General features: G+C 35.9%; 2 protein-coding genes across 2 annotated transcripts; one reads left to right on the forward strand and one right to left on the reverse strand.

The window, feature by feature from the left end:
* Positions 1 to 1,197, forward strand: LOC131299633 (uncharacterized mitochondrial protein AtMg00810-like). The gene has a single exon (XM_058325218.1). It carries the CDS (start codon positions 1 to 3, stop codon positions 1,195 to 1,197), a length of 1,197 nt encoding a protein of 398 aa, XP_058181201.1.
* Positions 1,198 to 1,689: 492 nt separating this feature from the next.
* On the reverse strand, positions 1,690 to 16,450 carry LOC131300595 (serine carboxypeptidase-like 34). Its single transcript, XM_058326515.1, has 10 exons — positions 15,941 to 16,450; positions 7,685 to 7,792; positions 7,013 to 7,108; positions 6,574 to 6,666; positions 6,330 to 6,418; positions 5,010 to 5,300; positions 4,369 to 4,505; positions 2,351 to 2,443; positions 2,095 to 2,203; positions 1,690 to 1,942 (listed from the first exon to the last, which is right to left on the reverse strand). The coding sequence occupies exons 1-10, from the start codon at positions 16,236 to 16,238 to the stop codon at positions 1,793 to 1,795; spliced, it is 1,464 nt and encodes a 487-aa protein (XP_058182498.1). The 5' UTR covers positions 16,239 to 16,450; the 3' UTR covers positions 1,690 to 1,792.

The following is a 16,450-nucleotide window of genomic DNA, read 5'->3' on the forward strand; positions in this document are numbered from 1 at the left end:
ATGAGACAACCACAGGGGTACAAGGATCCAGCTCACCCTACTTATGTTTGTAAACTAACAAAGGCTCTCTATGGGTTACGTCAAGCTCTTAGGGCATGGTTCTCAGTTTTCTCCACTTATCTGTTAGAACTTGGGTTTGTAAGCAGCAAGGCAGATTCTTCTTTGTTCATTCTTCATAAACCAACTTCCATCACTCTCATTTTGGTTTATGTGGATGATATTATTTTGACTGGAAGTGATACTCCTTTTCTGTCTCAGTTAGTTTCTTTGCTTGGTTCCAAGTTTGTGATGAAAGATCTTGGTTCCTTGCATTATTTTCTTGGCCTAAAGGTGACATACTTTCAGCATGGTCTGTGTCTCACTCAGTCCAAATATGTTTCAGAAATCTTGACTAAAGCAGGAATGGAGGATTGTAAGCCTAGTGCTTCTCCAACTTCTACCAAAGGACCTTATGATCCTTCCGATCCTCCTTTTGATAATGTGTCTTTGTTCAGAACTCTTGTGGGCTCCTTGCAGTATCTTACATTAACTAGGCCGGACATAGCTTTTGCTGTGAATACGGTTTGCCAACACATGCATCAGCCCAAACTTAGTCATTTTTTGGCTGTGAAACGTCTGATTCGATATATCAAGGGTACTATCAATCATGGTCTTTATTTTACTGATGGTCCTCTTTCTTTAACTGCTTATGCTGATGCCGACTGGGCTGGTGATCCCGTAGATAGACAATCAACCTCTGGTTTTGTTGTTTTTCTTGGTGCTACACCTGTTTCATGGAGTGCTAAAAAGCAACCCACAGTTGCACGTTCTTCTACTGAGGCTGAGTACAGGGCCATGGCCCAAACAGCTGCAGTTTTAGTTTGGATCCAACAGCTGCTTACTGAATTGCAGGTTTCTATTGCTCCACCTCATGTTCTGTGGTGTGACAATAGATCAGCCATGGCCTTGGCATCAAATCCCGTCTTTCATGCGCGTACCAAGCACATTGAAATTGATTATCACTTTATCCGGGAGCAAGTATTGGCTAAGAAATTGGTGCTTCATTTTATTGCATCACATGCTCAAGTGGCTGATATTTTTACGAAAGTGTTGCCTGTATCTCGTTTTGTTTTTCTGAAGTCCAAACTCAAGGTTGGATCTTCTCCAACCATGAGTTTGCAAGGGGGTGTAAAGAGAATAGAAGATAAGGGAGGTTAAGTGCAGTTAGTTTTCTTTCAGTTTCATATTGTGTGGCATTTTGTCATTTGTATTTTCTGTTAAGGCATTAGTTCGGGTGTAGTCCAGCTCAGCAATCCAGGAGGTCATTTTGAGATCCAATAGGAGTTTGAGTTCTGGGGTTATAAAAGGGTGTGTTTCTTCTGAGTCTTGTATCGAGAACAATGATCAATGAATGAAATCCTCTTTCTTCTTGAATTTTGTCAGAAGAAACACCACATTACAAACTATTCGTAGAAACGGTATACGATTAATTTGCACACAGAATGTAACCCCTACGCCACATAATGGCTGTAGACCTCCTAAAAATTGCAGCACACACATCATATGTACGCATGTCGTAAAATTTTAAAAAAGGTTAAAAATACATTCAATGATGTGTATTGATTTTATCTCCAAATGGAATAGACTTGTAGGATACGTAACATGGATGGTAAGATTTTGACGACACTGATCTCAGCTAACAAAGCAAAAAACGAAGAACCAGATTGGATTTCACCAAATTTGAAGTGATCTGTTGCTTTCATTTCATTAGGTAAAAACACGAAAGAGATAACAATACATTCTAGCTAATATTTTAATATGGAACAGATGGCAAATTCTCATTGGTCAAGAAATGAAAGATCAACTGAAGGGCTTGCCGGGGTTTGAAAGTTGGAACTTGGTGCCCAGCTCCTCTGATTGTCACAAACGTTAGTCCATCATATTTAACTGTCCACCCACCAACCTATGAAATTTCCACAGATACATACTTATTATTATTATAGCTATATCAAAAATTATTATAGCTATATCAAAAATATATATGGATGTAAACATCAAATTAATGAAAATAATATTCTTCACAAATTCAAGACAGAAAAGCATTAAAATATTTACCTGTTGATGCCTGGTGTACCAAGGAGACCAATCTTCCGTGACGTTCAATCCAAGTTTTCTCAATGTGAGCCTCGTCGCTGTTACCGGAATTCGGCCATCCGAATCACCACTGCAATCAAGGTACAAATTCAGAGAACAGCTCCAATAATTTGCGTGGGGCTCCAAAATGAATTACACAAAAAACTTGTGTCAACTTTTGTAAGAGGCCAACCCCTGTATATATGTAAATATATATAAAATTGTAAATAATAAAAACCTGAAAACCCATATGCGGAGGCCTCCAGAAGCAAGCTTTTTTACTATGGGAAGTACGGAAGCTGGTGCATCACTCCAAAATGTAATAGTATCACTGAAAAAGAACACACCGTTAAATAGAATTGTTCTTTTCCTTTCTCTTTCTTGTAGGATGTTTTTTTTAAACAAAGAAAAAGATTAGCTTTCTGAAGAACATCTATAACTGTTACTATAAAGGTAAGTTCCCCCAGTTCGTTAAATTCTGCAACTTCTACAGGGGTTTACTGAAAAAAATTAATGGCTGAAAATGTTTTAAGTGTAATTTTCCATATATCTAACATCTATTCTAAATACATATAAAGGGAGAGCCTTTTTTTGGTGTGGACCAAAAAATAAAGCTGGCTCACATTTCTCATTTCCCCAATAGAACATGGAAAGGACAAAAATCTCCATTCTATTATACATATGCCATCAGTAAGGACATAAACGTAAACACGTGATTCATCTAATTACCCACTCCGTTACAGTTTCCTATTTCTTAGGGCTCAAAAAATTGCAGTTACTAGGCAGAAGCACACGCATTGCGTGTGCACCCATCGCTTATAAATTTCTATTAGCGACCTTAGCTTAACTTGGACAACAGAATTGATCTCAACCTAAGCTTTGACTAGAGATTGACTGAGGCTAAGAGGTCAGGTCTTGGCGATTTGCACCACCACTTGGGCCTTTATATAATACTGGCCTGCTGATAATTTATTTTGATCAGCAGATCGACCTTCTGATAATTTAATTTTACTCTATGTAACTTATCATTAATAATATGGAAAAGAAAATCTTATACATCAAATCTTATATATTCCAATACCCTGAAGTTTTTCCTTCTGCCTTTCTTTGGTTGTACTCAGTCAAGGCTTAATCACATGCATGAGGGTGCGCCACACATTGAAGGTGATAATAAATTCTAGCCGCTTTGAAACTCGACTCAAAGATCTTAGTTTGATTGTAAATCATAAGTACATGCTATGAGAAAAAAGGACCAGGGATAGCCCAAGTGTCGTGTCGGGCTACTGCGCTCCCATCCTCATGCACAGGATTTCAATTCCTGCCAGTTGTTCTCCCCCCTCCCCTTAACTTAGCAAAATATGTGAGTTTTTACCTGTACCAAAAAACACTAGGAGGAACTAAACTTCGTGTCCACATTTCTTTCATTATATGGACACCTCTAAAGGTAAAAAAAATACCCGTCGGACACCCAATATTCAGTTACCGGTATAGGATCCACATCCGACACGTTGAGTCAGGTTTCCAATGAACAATGCATTGAACTTTCCAATGAACAATGCATTGAACTCCTACATTATGCATGAAATGCCATAAGGTAACTTAAACATCATTTACCCTAAAAATTCAACGATTGTTATATACCACATACAAACAAAATATTTTTGGTGTGTTCATGTATCCTTGACATAGAAATTAGAGATTTTACCTCTAAGTACAGAAAAGTGAAACTTAATTCTCATTAAGGAGAGATGGAATACTTAATTACTACTAGGCCCACTTTACAAAAATAAATTTACCATTAATGAAAGTATCACCTTAGAGTTTTAGGGTATCCTAGGGTTTTAGCGTTTTAGGGTACCCTAGGGTTTTAGGGTTTAAGATACCATAGGGTTTAGGTTTAGGCGCTTTCATAGAGCCCTAGGGTTTAGGTTTAGGCACTTTCATAGGGGTTTTAGGGTGCACCTTTCTATTATAATGTTTTAGCGGTTTAGGCACTTTCATAAGGTACTCTAGGGGTCTAGGCATTTTTATAGGGTACCCTCGGGTTTAGGCACTTTCATAGGGTACCCTAGGATTTAGGCACTTTCATTAGGTTTCGGTGTTTCATTAATTAGAGGAGACCTGGTGGGAATTACTTCCTATTTTCTGGAACTAGAGGTAAAAAGGCCTAGAAATTAGATTAAAATACGGTACTTGGACAAATACATGCACTTGATACTGGTGCCCAATTCAAGATAACAGAGAGTTTGAGTATACCTGCAGTGGGTCCATGGGTAGGAAATTTTGGTGACATTGGCATGTAGTGCTTCTTGAACGTCTGGTCTATTCAAATACACTTCGGTGTAGTCAGATGCACATGGGTCATAACCAGTCGGCCTCTTGTGCCACCCGTTCTGCCAAAAGGGAAAAAAGAAACTCAATTTGACTCGTTGATTAATGGTTTAAAACTTAAAATTTGCTCATTGTCAAATAGTATCACAAGACGCGAACTTAAAGTTCTCTTGGTTTGACTGTGCACCAGCAAGCCCATTTCCATTATTTCATGAAAAAACAATGAGTTATTATGCGTTAGTTTTCTTCACCAATGCCTTCCTGAGTTCTTGGCCAACAAAATTTTGTTTCAAAGGTGAGATATGTAAGTAACACTCAGTACAAGATGTTAGTACTTTAGAGGGGGGGCAACGCTCCAAGAACAGTGCATAAACAATGTTTTCAACATTCTTTTTCCTTACTAATCACTATCTACTTCATTTTTCCCTACACTTTTTTTTTAACATAAAATATGTAGTAGGCCATAAGATGATATTAAATACCCATCGTACCCTGAATTGACATGTTGTATGACCCAGTGATTGTAAAGAAGTAGTCAGGAATGACGAAGATATTGAGGAACTCACAATTTTGGAAAATAAGTGAGGAGCAATGCCACGGGTCCCAGGATGCTGTCTAGTGCTGCTGGAATTACTCTCAACACAGGTAGGAGAATACAAGCTGTACATGTCTATGATCTGGTAAACATCAAAGTACTCATTGAGGGCCTGGTCGCAGCCATTGGATGGGTTTTGAAGGCTGAAGTTGCATTGGCTCTTTATATCATGGTACACCCGATCTGATATCACAGCATGATCCCACGCATACTCGACCATCCCCGTTTGATCTGTCTCATCATCCATTAATGCATTCCCAATCTGCAAAAGTTCATGTGGTGCTATCAGAGCGCACAACTATATATACCATTTCTAAAAGCTGTTTGATATAGTAAAACAAACTCTAGCACTGTATTTATGCTGGTATAAGCATCTTTGGAGGATCAAATTGGTATAAAAGACATCTTCGCAGACAGATTATATAAAAACAATAATCAACTTTGACCTTTAACCTAAACAATTGTCAAGTAGACAGCTTGTGCTTAATAGAAACTGATTTACCTTTTTCGTTCCTACTTCTACCATTCATTAAATTTCTAATCAACTTTGACCTTTAACCTAAACAATTGTCAAGTAGAAAACTTGTGCTTAATATTGCCTTCTTGTTGGAGTTTTTACACATCTCATGCAAACATAAGCACACCCAAATGTACACACCAAAAGAAATTACATAGGGAGTCTGTTAGAATTGGCGATACATGTGCGGCTGATTGAGTTGTGGCAGGCAGTCTACAGATACTGTAGACGATCCGAAGTACATGGAGAAGATACACAGGAGAAGAGGATCAAAAAAGAGGATGTCAGACCAGTCCTTGGAGGATGCAAGCATGGAAAGTAATACAGGGTCATAGAAAATGTCGAGACTGTAGGAGCAGCTGTCAAGCGAACGACAAGTAGTACGAGTGGGGTAAACAATGTAGGCAATAGCTGCGGAGAAGCACACCTAGGTGGAGGTACATGAAAGCAGATGTGTTAAAGTGGTGTGCGCATTTGTAGAGTGCAAGGATAAAGTCTTTGTGGCTTTCATGAAGGGACATTGAAGTGAGCAAGGAAGTGTGCGCTGGAGATACAAACCGTTAATTAAGTGTCTAGGATTTGGAATTTGGGTATTTTCATCTCATGCTGGTTGTCTCTATCTCGTCTGTAGTGCAGGTTCCCCAGTTCTCTTTGGTGTGTGTGAGAATGTGTTTCTGCTCATGTTTGCAGAAGTGAAATCCCAACAAATGCAACAAAGATCGGGTGATCAAAATGCATGATAAAATGAAAAAAATCGGTTAGGAGAGCACTCACCATGAAACCTTTGAAGTTTATGAAGTCATCCTTTGAAACAATCTTATTGTTGTCAAAAATAAGTTCGGCAAGTTGCGGAACATAGTGCCCTAAGACATAGAACACAAACTAAATAAGCATAGATGTATTTGCATACAAAAGCAACGGAATGTATGTAGTGCTAGCAAATGACATGCATACAGAATACAGATGCAGAGCCATGCTTGAATTAATACATGCATACACCTAATGAGATTCAAATTACCTGCATAGCTTTCTCCAGCAATATAGAACTCATGTGACTTGAATTGTGGGAACCTTCGGAACCAGTTGACAAGAAATACGTATGAATCCTTGGCTAAAAGTAATATAGATATATTTGTAATCGGCAGAACAAGTAAAAATTAGTAAGCACCCACGGAAAGTAATTAGATGTTTGGATTTTTGATTTGTGGAGGAAAAAGAAAAGGAAACAGAAAGTAAGGCAATGAAAATGAAGGACATAATCCAAATTTTCTCTCTGCCTGGTGAGGTAGAAAATCAATATATTTTTTTCAAAAACAATTTACATGCATTTATATTCAGAAAAGGAATGTCGAGCAAATTGTATTTCCTTCTCATTTTTCATTCGTTACAAAATCTAAAATCCAAACAAAAAGCGTGAATTTTATTAATGCAAGGAATTATGTATGACCCAAAATTACCTGTAACAGTGTCGCCAAGCTGCTGGATATCGCTGCTTGTATTAGTGTATGAAAATCCAACACCAACAGGGGATTCCAAAAACAAAAGGTTGGCCGCTAAAAGATGATCATGATTATAGTTAGTACCCATCATTCACGGGGTTTTTTAGGGAAACTACTGATCATTCATGTTCTTCACTTAGAAACCACAAGTGTATTAGGCTTTGGTCCATGCTTTTGTTGAAAGTGAACCGGTGTTGCAAGGACATGTTGGGTCGTAAGGCATAAGTCAGTGGTTGCAGTGCAGTGAAATGTGTCAGCTTGGCAACGACCCAATGTGGCCTTGATCACAAAGTTGGTACCCTGCCTACCTTTTTATACTGATGTGCACTATAAAATCGCTCTAAGGTAATGTTGCTCATAGATTTATGGAGTGATCGATTAAGTAGAGAAAAGAAAAAAAAAGACTAAGTTTATTGACTCTCTTCCATTAACCCTTCCATAATCCGTACTATTTTCCGTATAACAAAAGGCACGACAACATTGTTGTGGACTACACCGCTTTACATCAAGAAGAAATTGGTTATCCATTCTTACGAACTAAATTATGATCGACTTCAAAAGAAATAACTTGAGATGATCAAAATGAAAATCACAAGGAAGTGAACAACCTTGAACCGGTTTCCTACGTACCTTTATTCCATGAGTGGTTGTTGAACATTAGCTCTGGTTTGCCTTTTTGAGATAAGAAAGGCCCAAGCTCCTCTAATGCCCCATACCCAATTGATGAACATCCTGGACCTGATATATTCCAAGTTTCAAATGAGACATTACGAGTATATTTGAAGAAAAGCCAGAGAAAAACACAAAGTAAAAAGAATATTGTGCTCCCTCAAAAGGCAAAACTGTCCCAGCAAATAACGAAACAGTCTTCGGTCATACTCCAACAGAATTCAATTGCGAAATGGGGAAAAATATAAATGAGGGAAACACGTGTAAGTTAGTCACAATCATGGCTTCCTTTACCCCCAAAGCTAAGAACGACAAATGTGATCCCGTCTTCCTTAAACTAGGTAAATTGTTGTACTAATTGAGAATCAATTGAAATATCACAATGAAAATGATGCTCGATCTGTACAAACAGTTAATTGTTCAAAACTAAAAGAGAGACTACACAAAAACAATAGTAGGGGCTCCAAAATAAATCAAACTGCTCGAGCTCAGCTTGTTAATCGTTCAAGATAAAACAAAACAAACTCAAGCACATGTTTTGAGTTCGTTTAAGTATTAGTAAAATCAATCTTTAACTAACCTACTAATCCGCTTAAAAATCCCTAGCTACTCGAGCTCGGCTCACTAAAAGGACAATGCCTATAAATAATGTCCGAAACATCTCACGTGCTATCAACTCATTCTCATGGCTTTGCAAAGCCGAGATGCGCGAGAATTGGCCGAACACTTCTAGCCATCGGAAAAACAAAAAAGGATGCGGCACTAGGCAGTGGGGGGAAGATGATAGTACTTCAAGGGAGGGAAGTTTATCAGGTGTGGGCAGGAAGAGAAGGAATCAATGGTTAGATGTAACATCTGCCACGTGCTGTACCCTATGACGATCACGCGCTTGGTAAAAAAAGCTTGTGCTCATACTGGCCCACCCAAAGGTCTGAAAAGTTTCGGGGAGGAAGGTCCAGTCCAGTTTTATTAATGTTCAGTTTGGTTCAGTTTTGGACCGTTGTGAGTCTCTTTTGGGCTCACAACAATAATCGGAATTGTTCATTTTGTAAAGCTCGTTGAGTATGTCGTCCACGCAAAATTCTAGCTTGATTGAACACCGATAGCTAGATAAACGAAACAGATTTGTACAAGAAAAATGCGATGACAAAAAATAAATTGAAACTCATAATTGCCCATTTTTTATTGTACAAATATATTTCGTTCGTGTACCTATCGATGTTCGATCATGCTAATTTTGATTAAAAATGACATCTCAATGAACTCTACAAAATGAACGATTTAGATCGTTATTGTGGGTCCCTTCCGGACCCACAATGACCCAAAACTGGACTGGACTGGACATACAAAAAACTGGACTGGATCTTAACCCATGTTTCGGATACGGGCCCACCAAATGTGAGTGACCTGACCCGATGTTTGATTAACTATTGAGTTAGTAGCAGTACATATTTTCCATCCACATTGCCCAACTTGATTATATTATGGATAGGGATGGGAAAAGGTGGCAAGTTGAACCCATACTCATTAAAAAATTTAAATTCACCTATTAAAAAATAGACTCAATTCAATTCATTTATTAGTTGTGTTAGAATGGTTTCAAACTCATCAAACTCATTTATTATTGGGTCCTAATTATGTCTCATTTGGATCAACTTAAATGCTCAATGGGTCATAAACATTAGCCATCAAAAAATCATCAAACTTAGAGCAAACTTCTGATCCCTAACAAAAAGTCCGTCCGTGACACAGTACACGCGTCCAAAACAGCACAGGTGGCAACCCCCGAGTTATTCCGAATTTCCTATAAAATGGGTAGGCATCAGGTAGGACAAATACACACTCTCTCTTTCTCATCACTTTTTCCCGAATTCTTTTAGTTTTGTTTTCTTTATTAAAAAAAAATCCTACTCCGTATTTGTTCGAAACTAATAATTTTTTTAAAAAAGACAGATAAGTAAAAAAAGTTGTCATATTGACTTATTTTTGTCTTTGCTCAAAAAATTGAGTTTCGATAAAAAAAAATTACTTTTCTAATTTCTCTCGTTGAGACGAATCAATAAGTCATAAAAGTTTGACGTAAAACAACAAATGCAAAAAAAAATTGAATAAGAACAAAAAAATAAGTCACTCAATTTTTTCGTGTGCTTTATAAAATTATTATTGGTATATCTGAATTTCACATTTTTATCTAAGATAAACAAAAAAGAACAAAACAAAAAAAAGTAAAGTAAAACTGTAATTGGATTAATGGGTGGGTCGGGTTTGATTTTAAATAAATGGGTTGGGTCGGGTATGGATAGTTGAACTCATAATTAATGGGTCTAAATGGGTCAATGACCCATTAAAGGCCCAACCCACTTACAACTTACCCAATTTAACCTAAACTCGTCCATTTGATTCCCCTAGGGATGGGTCTAAATCTAGCACTACTGAGTTGGTCTATGCCCCAAAGGACAGGGGCCCACCAAACACATAAAGCCTTTCATGTAACGGGTAGATATCCTCGGACCCTCCTCCTCTCACAATGTAGCACAATATTGTGAGAGGAGGAAGATATCAACCTGTTACATGAAATACTCCCTCTGCGGAAGGTTTCATCCATTCCACTTTTAAGGTTTGCAGGGTCAATACTTGTAGAAAGTGATGCTCAGTTGATGGTGAATATGCTTCATGGCAAAGTAGCTATCAGTCAAGAGGTGGAGGTCATTATTCATGATATTCAGGTTTTGAGCATAAATTTTCACTGTTGTAGTTACTCTTTTGTACGTAGTTCTAGTAACAAGGTTGCTCATGTGTTGGTTGGAAAATGTGTGAATGGTTCGGGGTCTTGTCTTTGGACTGCATCCCCACCGTTGTGGTTACTCGATTCTCTTTGTTGGGACGGGTCTTCCACTTAATGTTCGTTATTGGTTTTAATAATACTATCTGTTGTCGTTGTGGCAAAAAAAAAAAAAAGGTTTGCAGGGTCAAGCATTTATGAAAAGAAAAAAAAAACGAGTTTGGGAATTAGACATATACGAAAGCGCATGATGTGAAAAAATTAGGCAACCAATATCACTTTCTAAACTATTGTAGATTTAAAGTCAGTTTGTTTGAAAAGAGGACTAAAAGTAAAGTAGATCGCATTGATGATATCATAATTCCGTAGTAAGCAAACATATTTTTTACTTTAACAAGCAAACATATTTTTTACTTTAACAAGACAAATTTCATATGATGTCGGAATTTGTGAAGTTCAATAAGTTTGATTCTTTGAAAATTAATATATTCGTTGAGCTTTTGGATCGTGTATGTGAATCCCGGGGCATCAAGGTGTTGTCAAAAGGCCGGACAACTATTAAAACGGAGTGGTTTTCTATATATTATTGTTGTATAAAAGCACATATTTCTCTATATACATCGGCGGTGTAAGAATTTATTTCCTCCAAATCAATTACATTGAGTCACGTCGTCAAAACAATAGTCCCAATGAATAGAATATAACAGCATAGCGCAATGTTAGTTTTTACACCGACGGTGTAAATAATTTAATCTATTCTCTAAATTTAGAAACTACTCCTACTACATGTTGAAATTTAACCATTTCTTCTTGTGAGAAAAAGGTTCTCCCTCCATCCCAATTTAATAGTTCCTCATTCTACTCTAACCAGATAAAAAATTAATTATATCATTAATGAATTCTATATCCACTATAAATCTTGTTTGATAGATATTGATTAGTTCTATAATACAATATTTTTAAAATCACATAAAATACTATAAATTATAAAATATAATCAATTAAAAAGCAGCAAAAACTCCACACAAAAAAAAAACAATTAAATTTACTAGAGGTGATTTCGGTTCAGTTCGATTCGGTTCGGGGTAAAATTTCTGAAGACCGATTCCGTTCGGTCCAAATTTTTTCAGGACTGATCCCGACCGATGCTGAGTTCGGTTAGGTTCAGGGTGGGATTGATTCGGTCGGGGATTTCGATTTGCCCGAAATATAAAATTTCTATTTAATTTAAAGTATATATATATATATGTAAAATATATAAAATATATAGTTGATAGGTTCGGTTCAATTCAGTTTAGTCCAGTCCAGTCCAGAAAAATTCCGCCATCACCCCAACTAAAAACCAAACCAATCGATAAATTTTTTCAGATTTTTTTTGAGTCCTTCGGGTTTTGTAACTACGGAGTACCATTTTTAGGAGCCGTTCGGCTAAATAAGTCACTTGGCCTATTTTTTTTGTCCTTATTCAAATTTTTTTCGCATTTGGTAGTTTTTTGTCAATTTTTTGAAGATTATTGCTTCATCATGACAATAGGAATATAAAAGGTAAAAAATTACGATCGAAATCCTTTTTTTTTTAATATAAAGATGAAAAAATTGGTTTATTGGCTTATTTTTGTCTTTATTCAAAAAAATTAAATTTCGATTGTAATTTTTTACTTTTTAGATTCCTCTCGTCATGACGAAGTAATAATCTCCAAAAATTGACAAAAAACTAACGAATGAAAAAAAAAATTAAATAAGAACAAAAAAATAAATCAAGTAGTTTATTTAGCCGAACGGCCTCTCAGTGGAGGCTTTGACTGACACAATTGGAGGACCCTAGCTGGTCCAGGTTAGGCGTGGCAACTGGCAACTGGCAAGAGAAGGACCACGGCTGCAATATAGCTGGTGTTATTTGCTTAAGGGTCCACCGCTTTCTTCAAATGTGGTCCACGTCCTTTGGTTTCCACTTTTATTAGAGTTCATTCTGTTCGTTTGTTCGTTTTTTTTTTGTTAGTACTACTACCTCGTGTTTTTTTTTTGGTCAAACGGAGATAACTACTACCTCGTTTTTGTACTTATGAACTGATAACAATTGACATAGGTACACAGATAATTGCTTCCTCTTACAATTAAACCATCATGGTCGGTTTTTTGTACCGGATATATATGTAAAAATGCCTTAATTTCAAAAGCCTCAAATTAAGAGAAAGGATTTTAATACTCCCATTTTATCAACTGCCACTCTCTTTTTTGCTTTTATTTACGTGATAGTATCGAATTGCCTGAAAAATGTGATTCAAGAGATAAGGCTAATTTTATAATCTTACGTAAATGAAAGACAAAAAATGAGTGTCAATGGATAAAAGGGAGTGGAAAAACCATTCTCCCCAAATTAATTGAGATATGAGCAAATTGACCGGGATACTAGGTTATAAAAAATGGTGGATTATTATGATTTTCTTTATAAGGATAGAAATAATAATAATTGAAATGAGTGGGAGGATAGGAATCTAATTTAACAAACATGCACATTAATTTAAAAAAAAAGGGGGAGGGGGATCCAATAAACACTCCCTACTTTAGAAAAATGCAACGCCAACGTTTTAAAATGTTATAATTAACTCTCAGTTGCTAACAACCTGTTTAGCTTAGGTGAATAGAAGCCGAATAAAACCGGATACATATCCGAGTTGTGTATATCCAATGTTTATATGGGTTTTGTATCCTGGTTATAATTTGGTTGGGATATCGATATGCCTCTTGAGGGAGACTAATTTTGAAATCAACCCCTGTTGAATTAAAAACTCTCTCTCTCTCTCTCTCTCTCTCTCTCTCTCTCTCTCTCTCTCTCTCTCTCTCTCTCTCTCTCTCTCTCTCTCTCTCTCTCTCTCTCCCCGCCATGTTTGAAGACTAGAAACACATGCAGAACATAAAAATAGACTTTGTAAATAGAAGACACATGTTGCAAGTATAGGTGTGGAATTGAGCTTATCTTTTACGTGATATCTTGAAAAAATGCTTTACATTTAGTAAACGGCTTAAACTAGATAAGATTACCACTTACGAAAGCAATTAACTGGAGATACAATCGAGCATTAAACTTGCATTTATTTTGTGATCGCGCGAGGAGTAAAATACACATCAACTTTTATTAGTGATCGCTTATATGTCAAGTAATTGCAATTATTATTTTTTGTAAGAGAAGATCGAAGGTCCAAGAACTCAGTAAGACTTTATTTGATTTTTTATATATCCCCCACTTATTAGTTATTTTCCCAAGTAAAATCATAATCTTTTAGTAGTAATTTAGAAGGAACGAGTTCTAGTACTCCAACGCCTTAACCTAGTCAAATGCCATGATTATAGCTAACCACTTGTTCTATAAGCTTATTCAATTGCAATGTTTTAAGACATGCATCCAATCCAAATTAAGCATAAACTATGACCACTTTTTTGGCCAAAACCATGATTATATGGCTAACAAAGTGCTCTAAAGCTGTTTTTCTTTCAAAATATATACCAGTAGTATCTCTGTATTGAATCAAACATTACTTCAAGGAAAAATTGTGTTAGTCAAGTTATTATAACGTGCACCTCTCTTTTTTATTTTTCTTTTTTTATTGAAAATAAAACGAACTCCTTGATCCATTTATTTTTTTTCTTTTGTTTGGATTAGGAAAATTGTTATGATGTTATTTTGGATTTTTTTTTTTAATGTAGTACCAGTGGGAAAGTGATCATAAACGATTAACTTCATTATCATTTTGATACCGGTAGGATAGTCATTGATTAACTATTAAATTCATTTTCATTTCCTCTCTTTTCTCTCATCATAGAAACATGACATTAAACAAATAGAACATATCATTAAAATAATTTATGTACAATATCCTCTTCCTAATTAAGGTTATTTTTATTGCCTAAACGTAGCATCCTTAAGAATAAATTAATTATTTACGCTACTATACCCTATACTATTTTTAATTTTTTCCCTGAAAAGCTCACCAATCGCTTAAGGTATAACATTTTTTAAAAATTTTAGAAACTTTGGATGCATGTCGAGGCTACAACTGATTTTAATGGAAAATATTAATGGATTATGTTAAAACCCAAAAAGAATATTCATTTGTTCATTATGCACCTCATATATAAATTAATGGGGTCTAAAAATGTGGTTTCTTTCCATATATGTATACTTGTATTTACCAAAAACAGATAATTAAAGGCATAATAATTTAGGGAGCAGGGGAATTAATTAACAATGAGGGGGTGAAATTCCAATCCAATGAGTTGAAATACTTATTATTCATCGAATATAATTGTCACTCAAATTGTATTTGATCAAGGAATCCATGATTTATGTAGTTGGACGGCTTATAACCCTTGTCTCATTGTTCCCATCAGCATGTCATTTTCATAAAATATCTGAAATAAAATAGTTTACCTACAAAATTGAACTTTTGGGGATAGCCTTATATATATTCCGAAAATATTGCAACAAAAAAGCTACTTTTTAACTAAAACATATATCTGGTTCAAATGTTTGGTGACCAAATAATGACACTAATTACCTTTGGTGGTTATAAGAAAAGGAATATCACCTAATTCTCTCTAGAATCTAATTATTGCATGTAAAATACTTGCATGTGTGACTCCATATGTATGTATGTAGTCATTATAATTTATATTCCCGCAAAAAAAAAAAAAAATGTTTATAACTATGTATAAAGCTTGTGATCGATCAGTTTAGAAATGGAATGGTTGGTTTAAGTCTAAGACAGACATTATGAGGTATTGAATATATATTACTACGTAGGCCCTAAAATGAACCAATGACTTTTTTAAGTCTTAGGTTGTGTTTGATTGTTGGAACCTATATATGGATATGATGATGAGAGTATTATTAACGTCATATATATCCCAAGATAATGTACATTCTATATTTTAGTGATTGGTTCATTGGTTGTTAACCAAATCGTATATAATCTCTCTATCATACTACAGAGTAATATGCTACTACGTACACACAATGAAAAGTCAAACCGAAACTAACTACACATACACAAATTAAATTTTTTCGATTCACCCGAGAACTTAATCCACCCCACATAAAAAAAAAAGAAGGTACTGTGGAATAAAAAGTCAGTTTGATAATGGGTAAATTTTCACAATGCGGGTCATTTCCGTCTATTGTATTGAAAATAGTATGATATGGTCACACAACATTTATAATTCAATGTCTTAGAAGTACGAAGCAATGAAAAAACAATCAAAAGGAAGACCCAGAAGCATGGAAATGTAACCATAACTCAAAAAATATGCATACAAATTAAAACATATTCATATCTATATTATAAAATGGAGCATATATATATATATATGTGTGTGTGTGTGTGTGTGTGTGTGTGTGTGTGTGAACTAAATGAAATTAAGTAAAGATTGGAAAATACCTCCATTGAGCCAGAGAAGGACAGGCTTCGTTTCGGGATTTTCCAGGGCTTCGTAAAACCAATAGAACAGAGCTCTTCCATGACTTTCATTGACAGTTACGTAACCCGAATACTGCTGGAAACTCACCGGAGGCTGCCCGGGAAGCTTTACAACCCGGTCTAACTCTTGTTCCCGCAACACATCTCGGCTGAGCCGACCCGGCTCGACTCGAGCTGAAACCAATAGTAATGGACAAGCTAATACGAAACTCACAACAAGAAAAATATTACTCATGGAGGATAATTTCAACACACCCATGTTAATTTGTACTCTCTCCCTCTCCCTCTCCCTCTCCCTCTCTCTCTGTTGCTCCGAGGTTTGTTGTAAGGAGACTATTGTACTTGTGTGGTTTATATAGTTGCAGTGGAAGAGGGAATGACAGATAAGAATTATCTGTACAAGGTTTTCTGTTTAGGCCTTTTCAACGAAAATGGAATTTGGCATTCATTTTTTTTCCCTTTGTACTTTGG

This window comes from Rhododendron vialii, chromosome 9a (genome assembly GCF_030253575.1).
Source record: "Rhododendron vialii isolate Sample 1 chromosome 9a, ASM3025357v1".
Taxonomy (NCBI): Eukaryota; Viridiplantae; Streptophyta; class Magnoliopsida; order Ericales; family Ericaceae; genus Rhododendron; species Rhododendron vialii.